This window comes from Phodopus roborovskii, unplaced genomic scaffold (genome assembly GCF_943737965.1).
Source record: "Phodopus roborovskii unplaced genomic scaffold, PHOROB, whole genome shotgun sequence".
NCBI classification, from domain to species: domain Eukaryota; kingdom Metazoa; phylum Chordata; class Mammalia; order Rodentia; family Cricetidae; genus Phodopus; species Phodopus roborovskii.
This window is the reverse complement of record NW_026126517.1, coordinates 794,226-808,003: the sequence shown is the minus strand read 5'-3', so window position 1 is coordinate 808,003 and position 13,778 is coordinate 794,226. Positions and strand designations below refer to the sequence as shown.

At 49.5% G+C, this 13,778-nt stretch overlaps 1 protein-coding gene across 2 annotated transcripts in view; it reads right to left on the bottom strand.

Moving 5' to 3' along the window:
* The window catches only part of Pde4a (phosphodiesterase 4A), a 45,961-nt gene that overhangs the window by 30,914 nt on the left and 1,269 nt on the right, over positions 1–13,778 (bottom strand). The window contains exon 1 of one of the 2 annotated variants that reach the window (XM_051196759.1): positions 11,824–12,133. The exons of the other annotated variant lie outside the window; for it this stretch is intronic. Coding sequence (XP_051052716.1) covers positions 11,824–12,128 — 305 coding nt within the window. The 5' untranslated portion in view covers positions 12,129–12,133. Of the gene's footprint in view, positions 1–11,823; positions 12,134–13,778 lie in introns of those variants that run through there. 2 annotated transcript variants of the gene reach the window in all.

Here is a 13,778-nt window from a genome sequence, read left to right as displayed (position 1 = left end):
AGCAGTGTGGTTTTTCTTTGTTTGCTATGGTTTATATGAGGTCAAGTCTCTATCCATTAGCTCAAGCTAGCCTTCCATCTCTCTCTCCCCAGTTCTGAGATGAAGGCGTGTGGCACCAGACCCTCTCTACTCCAGGGTTTGCCAACCTTTATTAAGAGTCCCTTATGAAATGGCCTTGTCTTCCCCATGATACAGTAATAACTGCATAGTATAGTCAGTTGTCTCTGTAGCTGACCATTTCACATCCTCAGATCCATCCATACACAGACTCAAACACCTCTGAAGCTGCCACACACTGTAAGCCCAGCACTGCCCAGGCACAGACAGGAGGGTCAGATATTCAAGGTCATTTTGGCTACATAGTGAGTTTGAGCCAAATCCCAGTGGGGGTTACATACGACCTTGTCTCAGACAAAAATCTTTTTTACCCTTTTTAAAAGACTTTATTATTTTGGGGCCTAGAGCAGTGGTTCAGTGGTTAAAAGCATGGACTGATCCCCAAAAGGATTTGAATTCAATTCCTAGCATACAGGTCAGATAGCCCACAACTGCCTATAATTCTAGCTCAGTCCAGAGTCCCTGTGGGCACATACTTACAATGATAAACAATGAGCTGAGCTTGGTGGCGCATGCCTTTAATACTAGCACCCCAGAGGCAGGTGGATCTCTCAGTTCGAGGCCAGCCTGGTCTACAGAGAGAGTTCCAATACAGTCAGGGTTGTTACACAGAGAAACCACACATCTCACAAAACCAAAAATAAGTAAATAAAATTAAAGAAATATTTTCATTAATTTTTATGATCACTTTCCATGTGTGTGGTAGTGCCTGAAGAGGCCAGAAGATGGCGTTAGATTCCTGGAGCTGGAATAACCAGCAACTGTGAGCTGCCAGATGTGAGCGATGGAAGAGAACTCAGGTTCTCTGCAACAGCAACAAGTCCTTACCTGCTGAGCCATCTCTCCAGTCCTTGTTTTTATTTTTAATATCTGAAATGTTTATTAATCAATCTAGTGTCCATGGGTGCATGTGTGCAGGCCACAGGACAGCCTTTAGAGTCTGTATCCTTCTACAATGTGGGTCCCAAGGAACACACTCAGGTCCTCAGATGTCACAGCAAGTGCCTTTACCTGCTGAGCCATCTCTACTGCCTAACATCTGATTTTTAAGTATATTTGGAGCTAGGTGTGGTGGTGTGTACCTGTCACCCAAATCTGAGAGGATAAGACACTAGAATCAGGGGTTGAAAGCAATACATATGAAGACTCTGCCTGGGGTGTGGAGGAGTGGGGGAGGCCGTATAAATGGCTCAGCAGGTAGAAGCAGCTGCCAGACCTGCTGACCTGACGGCAACCTCTGCTCTGGAGACCACACAGTGGGACAGGGGACTCCTGAGTCCTACATGTGAACCATGATTTACACTGGCTGCTCTTACAAAGTACCCACATAGTGGTTCAAAACTATCTGGAATTCCAGTCCCAGGGGGATCTGGCACCCCCTTCTGGACTCTTCCAGCACAGCAAACACACAGTGCATAAACACACTTGTAGGCAAAACTCCTGTACACATGAAATGAAAATATCTTAATTTTTTTTCCACAACAAAAGTTTCCTGGTCATGGAAAGGGTTGTGTTGGATCTGCATAGGAATCATGGTGCTCTACAGAATCAATCAGAATGTCTTAGACTGCAGTAGTGGCCTGGAATCCACTCCAGGCATGGTCCTGACCTAGGGGTGTCAGTCATAAGGGACACTTGCAGGCCTGGTTTTCATCCCAATGTGGTAAAACAAATAAATAAAAATATACTTAATTTTTAAAACTGCATACAGAAATCCCCAGAAGCAGTGTTCCTTCACTCCAGAGGTGGGGTCATATTGCTGCAAACTTGGGTTTCCACCTATGGCCCTACTGACACTTGGGGATTAAGTAACCTTTGTCATTCTGGGTGACTGTCCTGTGTAGCATCTGACACAGTCCCTTACCTTACCCACTAGATGTCAGTAGCACACTTCGCTTATGACAACTGAAGTATCTACAGCCTTAGGCACAGTTCCTTGAAAGGCATGGACCAGACCTTTGGTTTGACAACTCCTGCCCCAGTCCCTGTAAGGTCCAGACACCAATCACCAGGACCCAGGAAAGTCCCAGTGCAAACCAGCAAGGCATTATTGTCCCCTAACTGGCTCTAGTTCCTCTGCAGTTTGTGGTTGTATTGTGTATTTGGAATGCCCTGGGTAGTGTTTTTTGTTTGGTTTCAAAACAGTTTCTCTGTGTAGCCCTGGCTGGTCTGGAACTCACTCTGTAGCTCAGGCTGGCCTCAAACTCATAGAGATCCACCTGCTTCTGCCTTCCAACTGCTGGGATTAAAGATATGTGCCACCACTCCCTAGCTAGAAGAGAGGCAGTGGTGGATTTTTTTGTTGTTGTTTTAAGATTTCTTTATTTAATGTGCACTGGTGTTTTGCCTGCAATCTCTGTGTGATGGTATCAGGCCCCCTAGAACTGGAGTTACACACAGTTATGAGCTATTATGTAGGTGCTTAGAATTGAATGAACCTTGGTCCTTTGGAAGAACAGCTAATGCTTTTAATCGCTGAGCCATCTCTCCAGTCACCCCATTCCTCAGTAGTGAGTTTCTGCTAGGACCATTTCAGAGATTTAGAAACCAGAGGCCAGAAAGGGCAAGTCACTTGGACAGGGTTCCTAACCTAGAAGAAATAGAGCTGGGTTTTCTAAATATGTATTTTTATTTTATATTTATAGGAGGTTTGCCTGCATGTGTAGACTGACAACCCCAGATGCCCACTGAGGCCAGAACAGGCTGTCAGACCCCCTGGAACAGAACTGCCGTGTGGATGCTGGGAACTGAACCTGGGTCCATTGTAAGAGCAGCCAGTGCTGTTAGCTGCTGAGCCAGCTCTTTGAGACCCCCTAGGACTCAATTTTTAAAAATAAAAATAAATTTGTTTTATTCTTGCCAGGTGTATACCTTTAATCTCAGGAGAGGCAGAAGCCGGTGGATTCCTGAGTTGGAGGCCAGCCTATCTACAGAGAGTTCCAGGACAGCCAGGAAAACTGTCTCTAAAAACAAACAAAACTGGGGGCTGGAGAGATGGCTCAGACATTAAGAGAACTGATTGCTCTTCCAAAGGTCCTGAGTTCAAATCCCAGCAACCACATGATGGCTCACAACCATCCATAATGAGATCTGGTGCCCTCTTCTGGCCTGCAGGGATACACACAAACAGAACACTGCATACATAATAAATAAACACATAAATCTATTTAAAAAAACAAAATTATTTTATTTTTAATGATGTGTATTGTGTGTGTGTGTGGGTAGATATGTACATGCGAGTGCAGGTACCATAGAGGATAGAAGTTGCCAGGTCTCCTAGAGTTGTAGTCATAGGCAGGTGTGAGCCTGTGCTGGGAACTAAACCTGGGACCTTCTGTGAGAACCATGTGTGTTCTTAACTGCAGAGTGTTTCTCCAGGCCCTGGAATTTTTGTTTGCTTGTGTGTTTGAGACAGGGTTTCATGTAGCTCAAGCTGGCCCAGAACTGACTTGAGACCTTGAATTTCTGATCCCCCTGCCTCCACTTGAGAAGCGCTGGGTCACAGCGCACCCCATGCCTGGGTCATGAGGTACTGGGTTAAAAGTCCATGGTGCATGCATTCAAGCAAGCACAATTGAGCTATAAACCCAGCTTCTTCATTTTTTAAGATTTTGGGTTTTGTTTTTTGCCAACATTTATGTATGTGCACTATGTGCCTGTGCCCAAAGAGGCCAGAAAGGGGTACTGGATCCACTGCTCACCCAAATGACCCAGATTCAACTTCCAACAACCACATAGTAGCTCACAACAATTTGTAACCCTAGTTCCAGGGAACTCAATTAACTCTTTTGGTCTTGGTAGGACACCAGAAATGCATATGGTGCACAGACATACATCAGGCAAAACACCCATGCATATAAAATTTAAAAATTGTATCATTCCTCAAGGCTTAACCTCCAGAGTGCTAGGATTACAGGTGTGGCTGTCACATTCAGCCTTAGTCCCTTCCTAGGCGGCCACTCCTCACCAGAATCTAGAAGCTGCCCCAGGGCCTTTGCACTGCCACCAGACACACCCATCACTAGGTCTCTACTCAAATGTCATCTCTGCAGAGAGGCTTTGCCTGACCTCAAAATTCCTCTGTGCTTCCTATCCCACATGTCATCTACAATTATCTGATAGCTTTGTTATATCTGCCTCCACCACTGAGAACTCCAGACAACAATCCTTTTTTTTTTTTTTTTTTTTTTCTGTTGTTTTGTTTTTCTTTTTTGAAACAAGATCTCATGTACCAGGCCAGCCTGGAGCTCACTAGATAGCTGTGTATCATTGTGACCCTAGCCCTCTCTTTCACCTACCTCCTGAGTGCTGGGATGAAATCAGGACTTCTCCAGTGCTGGGCAAGCACTCCATCTGCTGAGCCCAGGCAACAGAAATTCTGAGCCAAAACCCTGAGCAGCCATGTCTGGGAGGAAGGTTCCTGACAGACGAGGAAGCTGAGGCAATGGAGCAAGGGAGGGACAGAGTGGTTGCATTTGATTTTTTTCATACCAAGAGATTCAGCATGTAAAGGCACTTGCTGCAAACCTGGGGACACATATGGAAGGGGAGAACTAGCTCCCACAAATGTGTCCTCTAACTGCCACATGCTTGCCATGGCACCCTTCTCCTCTCTCAACTCAAAACAAATCCAAAGAAATACAATAAGAGAAGTAAAAACAGCTGGAGAGATGGCCTAGCAGTTAAGAGCACTGTCAGCTCTTCCAGGTTTGAGTCCCAGGTTTGAGTCCCAACACCCACAGGTCACTAACTACTTTAACTCCAGTTCCAGAGGAGCTAACACCCTTTTGTGGCCTCTGAACACACATGGTACACAGATATAAGATGCAAGCAAAACAATCATATACATCAAAAATACAGATAAATCTTTAATGATTTATTTTATGTCCATTGATTTTCTTCCAGCATGTATGTCTGTGTGAGGGTGTGGGATACCTTGGAACTGGAGTTAATGAGAAGAAGGATGAGAAATTGTCTCAGGTCTAAGTCAAATCTTATGTGAGCTGCCATGTGGGTGCTGGGAATTGAACTGGGTCCTCTGGAAGAGCTCTCTTCTCCTTCTTCTCCTTCTCCTCCTCCTCTTCCTTCTCCTCCTTCTTCCTTCTCCTCCTTTCTGGCTCCATCTACTCACTTTGTAGGCCAGGCTGGCCTCAAACTCAGAGAGACCCACCTACATCTCCTCCTGAGTGTTGGCATTCAGGGTGTGTGCCACCACACCTGGTGAGGAGCCAATGCTCTTGACTGCTGTGCTATCTCTCCAACCCCAATTCAATCTTTAAAAAAAAAAAAAAAAAAAAAAAAAAAGCCTGGCAGTGGTAGGGCTTGCCCTTTAATCCAAGCTTGCAGGAGGCAGAGACAAACAGATCTCTGTGAGTTTGAGGCCAGCCTGGTCTACAGAGTGAATTTCATGACAGCTAGAGAAACAGAGAAATCCTGTCTTGAAAAGCAAAATAAAAATAAAAAAATAAAAACACAACAAAAAAGTGGAAACTGTGGTATCTGATGTCCTTGCCCTAGCAGCAGGTGGCTCCCCAGGCTGTGTCTGTGAAGACAGAGGTGGCCCTGCTGCTACAGGGACTTTTCCTTTGACTGGTATCATCTGAGGAAATGCTTTCCCAGAGTCCTTGGCTGTGCAGGCCCCACACCATTAGACTACAGTCCCAGGATGGGTTCTTCTCACTCATTCTAGCTTTGATAACAGAAAGAGGCTCAAGGTCCCAGGATGAAGCTCAGCTCTGCTGCCAGCACCAAGTAAAGGAGACACAGTGATATGCACTTGTAATCTCAGCACTCGGGAATAAAGGCAGAATCATCTGGAGTTCAAGGCGATCCTGAACTATACAAGATCCCATCTCAAAAACACTAACAGGGAGGCCAGGAGGTGGTAGTGCATACCTTTAATCCCAGCACTCAGGAGGCAGAGGCAGGTGGATCTCTGTGTGTTTGAGGCCAGCTTGGTCTACAGAGTAAGTTAGTTCCAGGACAACCAGGGCTATGTGGAAAGACTGTCTCAAAAAACTAAAACTAAAAAACAAAACAAACAAACAAAAGCCAACAACAGTAGGGGGTAAAGAGATGGCCCCAGGGGTGAGAGCACTCTGTGTAGGCATGAGGATGTGAATTCAAATCTCTCACACTCATGTAGAAGCCAGGTCTGTAACCCAGTGTTGGGGGCTGAAGAGAGGTAGTTGCTGGAAGTCCATTGGCCAGCAAGTCCAGCAACAACTTCAGGCCCCAGGATACATCCTATCTCAGTGGAAGAAAGCAGGACAGCAGTGTCCTCTTTTGGCCTCTGTAGCATGAGCCATGCACATACTCAAGTACAAACAACAGGACTAGGGAGATAGCCATGTTTCCCAGAATAGATTACACTAAGACAGAGAAATTGGGGTTGGGGACTTAGCTCAGTCAGTGGTAGAGTGCTTGGTAGCAAGCTTGAGGCCCTGAGATTAGTCCTAGCTGGTGGGTGGGGGACTTAGGGCTGGAGGCTGACTCAGCAGTTAAGAGCACTGGCTGCTCTTTCTTTGATTTCTAGGACCCACACGGGGACTTACAACCATCTTTAACTCTGGTCCCAGGGGATTCAACGCCCTCTTCTGGCCTTCATGGGCACAACATGTGTGTGCTGCACAGACATACAGCAAAACACCCACACACATAAAATAAAGAATAATACACTATTTTTTAAAGAAAGAAATGTGGCTGTGGCAACAGCTTGTAATCTCGGAGCCAGGAGGGGTGGAGACTGGGAGATACTGTCCCCTAAAACCAGTAAGCCAGCTGTGGTGGCACACATCTCTGAGGCCAGCTGGGTCCCCACACAGAGACACAGACACAAACAAACAAAGGGAGATAGCTTTTGAAGAACTAAAACTGAAGTTGTCCTATGACTGCCACTCTCACAGATACATCTGTATGGGGAGCTGGCCAGCTGCCAAGCTAGGTTCAGTGAAGGACTCCATGCCAAAAGCAAGGTGTTGGGCTAGAGACCAGCTTAGTGGGCAAGATTGCTTGATGATCTTTAAGAAGTCTTGGGTTTGGGTTACTCCAGCTAAAGGATCTGACATCTTCCTCTGATACTCAAAAGCTCCTGTACACACCTGGTACACATAGATAAACTCAGGTCTATACACATAAAATAAAATAAGTCTTTTTGTCTGCCAAGATGCTTCATTGTGTAAAAACACTTAACACACAGAACTTGTCATCCATGGAACTCATGATGGATGGAGGGAATCAACTCCTTAAAGTTGTCCTTTGACCTCCACATTTGTACTGTGCCCAAATTCACACTCAGACAACACACAATAAAAATAATAACTATTTTATTAATAGTTGACAGTAATTATGAATAATAATAATTAATGGGGCTTGGGGGTTTTAGACATGGTTTCACTATGTAGCTCTGGCTGTCCAGTAACTCACTATGAGGACCAGACTGACCTCAAAATCACAGAGATCCACCTATTTCTGTTTCCTAATTCCAAGAATTAGAGGTGTGCACCACTATGCTCAGCCATACACACAGTAGTAAATAATAAGGCAAACAGCAATTGAGGAGCATGAACAACACTGACTTCTGTTCCCACATGTACACACATGCATACACCACATACATAAGATAAAATGGGGCCTGTAAGATAGCTCAGTGGCTAAAAAAGCTTGCTAAAGAAGCCTGAGAATCTGAGTCCTGAGACTCACATGGTAAGCTGAAGAACCAACTGTTGCAAGTTGTCCTCTGGTTGTCACTTAAATGCTCAAACACACACACACTGTAATAAAAACTCATAATATATAAAATGTAATACATTGAAAACAAGGCTCCGAGATCACACAGGGAAAACATCATTCAAATCTTCCTGGTGTTCTGGAGTGGAGACCTGGCTCTCTGTGTAACTTCAATACTGTTATTTCTCTGTGACCTTGGCCACCTCACTCTGAGGAGGAAGTTCTCAAAAAGAGGTGGTTCACTCAGGGTTAAGAGCTGGCACTGGTCTTTCAGAGAATGGGAGACTGAATCCAGCACCCCCTGCAACTCTAGTTCCAGATGATTCCATGCCTCTGTCCTCTGTGGGCACCTGCACTAACATACATATACCTACTCCCCCACATACATATAATTTTAAAAAATCCAAATAACCAGGCATGGTGTCGCACCACGGAGGCACAGGCAATAGGATCTCTGTGAGTTCAAGGTCAGCCTGGTCTACACAGAAAGACACTGTCTCAAAAAGAAAAAAAACAAAACAAAAACAAAAGGCAGGCACAGTAGCACAGACCTTCAGTCCCTGAACTCTGAAGGGCAGAGTCAGGTAGGTTTTTTAGAGCTGGAAGCCAGCTTGGTCTACACAGCAAGTTCCAGGACAGCCAAGGCTACATACAGTGAGAACCTGTCCCAATAAACAAACAAACAAATAAACAAATAAAGATGACAGCCAAGGACATCGCAAGGTGTACCACAGAAGTTGGAGTCAGAGGCTCTCGTGCTTGCTGGGACCCAAGCCTCAGAGGCAGAACAGGGCTGGGAATCGTTCCTGGACCAACTTAGAAGTTACTCCAGGAGTGTCCGCCAAATGGCTGTTTCTGCTGCTTTGGCCTAAGGGCGTGGACTTAGGGGACACAGCCCTGTCCCAACCTGCTGTTGGGCCACCTGGCGCCCAGCTCCCCTAGGCATTCCATAAGCATGAAACCCGAGAGCCAATACTTGCATGTTTCTCACAGTCCAGCAGACGGCGCTCTAACAGCCCCAGCTCCCAGCGCAAGGCTGAGCCTTTGGGCGTGCAGCAGGGACCACAAGTGCATAGGACCCCATAGGACATTACCCACAGGAGAGACCAGCCTGGTTATATACACGTCCCTCGTGGGGACCAGGAAGCGTTCCTCTGGAGGAGAGAAAGTGGGAAGGTCCAATGTGTGGTAAGAGGCCAACCCAGTGCCCCCTCTCCCCTGCCTCTGCCTCTCCTGTCCTTCCATCTGTCTTTTGACCGATCACTGCTGGGATGTGATTCAGCCTCAGAGGCCGTGCCATGAATGTGGTCACGCGCATCCCGCCAGATTTGAGGACCTCGTGCAAATGCCACCTCGAAGAGGAAAAGTGCTTCCACTTTGGGGGTTTTATAAGCTAGCGGGTAGCTACACCCTTCACTGCACTAGTTGCCTGGACTCCAACGGAGAGAGTCAGGGACGCCCTGTGCGCAGAAGCTGAGCTGCATTTGTTCTCGGTCCCCTTCCACTTTCTGTGCAGGGAACAGGCACCAATACCATCTCTCAGTCCACAACCCACTGAACTGTCCCAGCTGCGGCCTCCACAGGCCACACACTTCCCTCAGGGAAACCGAAACCCGGGCTGGTTCAGGGATGGGTTGAGATTCCTGTTTCTGATTTCTCACTACAGGGACAAGCCGCTTCCACTGTGGCCTCCTCCGTTTTCCTGTAAGTTCAGGAGCTTCGGACAACAATCTGCAAAATTCCTCACGCACACCAGAAGCTGAGAACTCTCATACTGATGTCTCCTGGGTAATGTCTAACCGGAAGCCGATGTTCAGAAGGCGCTCCTGCAAAGGTACCTGGGAGACCTGAACCAGAAACCCGGAGTTACAAGTCTGAGCTTGAGGGCATGGAAAGGGATTTTTGACCACTTTGATTTCCTCATCAGTCCAACAGGGATCCCACACAGGCTACTGACAAGGAGTAGGGTAAAGGTGTGTGTGTGTGTGTGTGTGTGTGTGTGTGTGTGTGTGTGTGTGTGTGTATGTGTAGGAAAGGCCCAGGCCTGGAGCCCAAGAGTGAGCCGTTAAGGAAAAGAGCACACGGAGTTATAATTATTACCACTCAGACACTGTTCATCAGACAACAGGGGACCAGGAAGTCCCTAGGGCCTTAAAAAGAGAATGGGGCCTGATTCCTAGGCTCCTCCCCTGCCCCATCTCAGAGGCTGGGAGCCTCTGGCATGGCATTTCCTGTTGATGTGGGGTTTTGTTTTGTTTTTTTAAGAGCTTTTTAAGAGCTTTCCTCTCCTAGTTCCCACTGAGAAATCTCAGGAGCCTGACACTTGCTTCCTAGTAGGACTCAGGCTGCACCAGTTGGGAGTATGAAGTATGTGTGGGGCATCCTTGGAGAATGTGTGTGTGTGTGTGTGTGTGTGTGTGTGTGTGTGTGTGTGTGTGTGTGGTGTCCTTGGAGAACTAGCTGTAGGAACTGGGGGAGGGTCCCTGAAGTGTCTAGGAAAACTGCAGTCATAGTCTAACGGGGCCTTGCTTGGGGACTCCAGGCAGAGAAGCCTAGATATGATATTTTACAGATGCTCCAAAGGAACAGGCAATTGTGGTGAATGTTAGCTGTCAATCACCCAGTGGCCTGGAGAACTCACAGTCAGAGCCTGGGGCACCTTTTACAGTGGCTTCAATCACTGGGACTATCCTAGGTCAAGAAGACACTAGAAATTAGGGTACCCAGGGCAGATGGTGCATGGTTTATCAGACTGTTAGAACGGTCACTAGACTCAAGTGACAGCATTGAAGTACTGTACAGGGAAGAGTGAGGCAGGACAGTTACAAGTTCAAGGCCAGCCTAGGCTATTTAGTGAGTTCTAGGCTAGCCAGGCCACTTTCTTTAAAAAAAAAAAAAAAAGCAAACAAGGGTGGTCACACTGTCTCATAGGGTCTCAGGTCATAGGCCCACACCACAGCCCCAAACCCATAAGCCTGTGGAACATATACTATCACTATGGTGGTATCCCCTGGAATGTGGAAACCATTATATATTTATTGTTCTGGAAACACATAGTCACTATGCCATATTAACCATGTCCCATGATGACACAGTTACTCTGTCACCACCACAGACACTCTGCCAGAGGCAGCCACCACTGTCACCATGTCATAAACACACTGCCGGGTAAATGCAGCCATGCCCTTAACAGCTCAGTGACAGACACATAGTCACCCTGGGACAATTACAGCAGCTCAGAAACACAGTCACTCTGTCACAATCACTGCCCCCAAAGCAGAGTCAGGCAAAGCCCTGAGTCCAGGCAGCCCAAGCCAGTCAGTCACACACATAAGGGCCCTTCCTCTGAGATTACTGCAGGAGTAATCCCAACTGTGTGATACACCTTCACTTCAGGGAGGTTGGAACTCCTCTTTGATGGGACCTCAAATGCCCTTGGCACTAGTCAATGAGGTGCCTTGGGGTGCCACTGAGCCCCAAATGTCTGGAAGGGGGCTTGTTCCAAATGTTAATACAGGACTGAATAGTGCTCCCCAGAAGATCTCCCTGAATTCCTAATACCAGCTACTATGAGGCTTCCCTGCATTTTCCCACTCCACCTAGAGTGCTACCCGCCTGAAGTAACCATCGTGGTCCAGCGTGGTTCTGCAGGCACCCACTACAGAATGATCTCTAGGGTATCCCAACAATGACTCCAGCCCTCGGTAAGTCTCTTCAAGTGGTACCCCCTTTCCAGGTGCTCTATACCATTACTGGCTGAGCTTGTAAAGAGACCCCTCAAGCTGCATGAATCCCCCACACCCAACTTCACTCGGGAACCCGCAACAAACAGTAAGAGAGTTTCTGGTGCAATGGCTCCCCCTCTCACCACCCACGCGGGTCACGCTGACCCCACCCGTCCCACAGCGCCCCCTTTGGCCAGATTTGCGCGTGGCGCCCCTCGCGCGCCTGTGCGCTCTGCGCGTCGGGGAGTCTCACCGCCTGCTGCTTCCTCCGCTGGTACCAGTGCCGTGGAAGGACGAGGGCCAGGACATGCGGGTAGTCCGCAGGCCTGGCCGGTCACCAGTGTCCACGGCGTCGGCGCGCTCTATGGGCCGGTGCGGCGAGCGCTCCGGCTCTGAGCGCTCGGCACTGTCCGAGTAGCCGCGCTGCTGGATGCGGATCGGGGTCCTCGGTTGCCGCCACAGGTGCTGGGGGGGCGGCTTCAGGGTGGCCTGGCCCTCTCGGGGCCCGGGGAGAGAGAGAGACAGGCTCCTTTCCGAGGGGGCGGCCGGGGGTTCCATGGCTCCAGCTCGCGGGGCGCCCCGGGGGAGTGCAAGGCGTCCCCTGACCTGTCCGAGATTAGCGGCGCCACGGCAGAGGTGCTTGGGGACCCACGGGGGCTCCTGGCCTCAGTGGAGCCATGGCGCCCAAGAACGGAAAGCGCGGACGGCGGCAGCGCCGGAGTCCTCCCGGCTTTTGGAGCCCGCTGCACTCTCGGAACCCAGCGCTAGCCGTGACTCCCCGCCCCGGCCCGCCCCTCCCTGCCCCCCACCCGCCCGGCGACTGTCACAGCACCACCCCCACCTCCTCCAAGAAGAGGAGGGTGGCGGCCCTCCACACCCACGCACAGCCAATCCCGCCGGGGAGGGGGCGCCGCGGCTCGCCTCTCTCGGAGAGCCCTTTAGAGCAGCAGGCTCGCTCAGGGACCGAAGAGTTAAAGGGTTAATGGCATCCGGACGGAGACATCCGACTGGTTGGCGGGGTGTCACTCAGCCTCATCCATGAAGGCTTGGGCGGAGTCAGGGGCTGTCGTTTTCTCGTCTCTAAAACCTCAGTCACCCTTTCTCCCAGGCCCACTTTGCAGAGAGTCCTCCTGGTGCCTCCAAGGTGCGGTGCAAACCAGTGTCTGCAAACCAGTAGTGTTGCGCGTAGGGCCGTGATGGCGTGTGGCTACCCCCCCAACCTGGCGGGATGTGAGCGCACGTGGCCCCTTCCCGAGCGTTGTCTGTGTTTTCGATGTCGCCTGGAAGTGTGCGCGCACGTGGTGGCTGCTCCCGCTGCTGCTGTCCGGGGTGTAAGGATGCGCGCGCACGTGTGCGGCCCGTCGGGAGGACGGAGCGTCCCATAGGGTTTGTTCCGGTGGCCCCGGTCTACATACACCTTCCCACGCGCTCGGGCGCTGTTTTGTGATTATGATGGGAGGATGCTGGTGCGAGTTGTTCACAGGATTTCTCCTCTGTTGTCTGTGACTCCCGAGGGTGTGTGCTGGGGCATGTTGGTGTGGTCCGCCCCTTGAGTTGTGTCGGGGGTGTGTCCTTTGGACATTATTTTAGTGTGCTTGTGTGTGGGCACGCGTGTCTCCACCTCACCATCCAAATGCTACATATCTCAACTCCTGCAGCAAGATTTGGTCCAGCTGTGTACCATTGGTCCTTGAAAATACCCGCTAGATGCCTTGGAGAGGAGAGGTCAGAGGACAATCCTTGTGGGCCCCAGAATCGAATTCAGTCAAGCTTGGAGGCAAATGCCTTTACCTACTGAGCCATCTCGCCGGCCCAATCGCCGCTCCCTCTTTTAATTATTAAAAACTAAAGCTCTTCTGCGGAAGATAAACTAAGGCAGACGGGAGGGATAGCTGGGACAGGATACACCCCACCTCTGTCGTTTTTAGGCGAGTAAACAAATAGAGCCTCTTCCCCTGTCTCCCGCCCTCAGAACCCCCCTTCCGGCACCTAAATCCGGAGTCGCCGTGACTCACGCTCCCGCCTCCCTCAGCGCCGTGCCGAGCGATCGAGCAAAGAGCGAGCCGGGATTCAAGCGCATCCCCATCCCTCCTCCCAGCTCTGGCTGAGCCCTGGTGACTTGCGGGGGGACTGTTCTTGTGCTCCCCCATGCCCCACCTTCCTCCCAGGCTGGATCATTGCTCAGACGCTGAAGTGTCACCGAGTCCA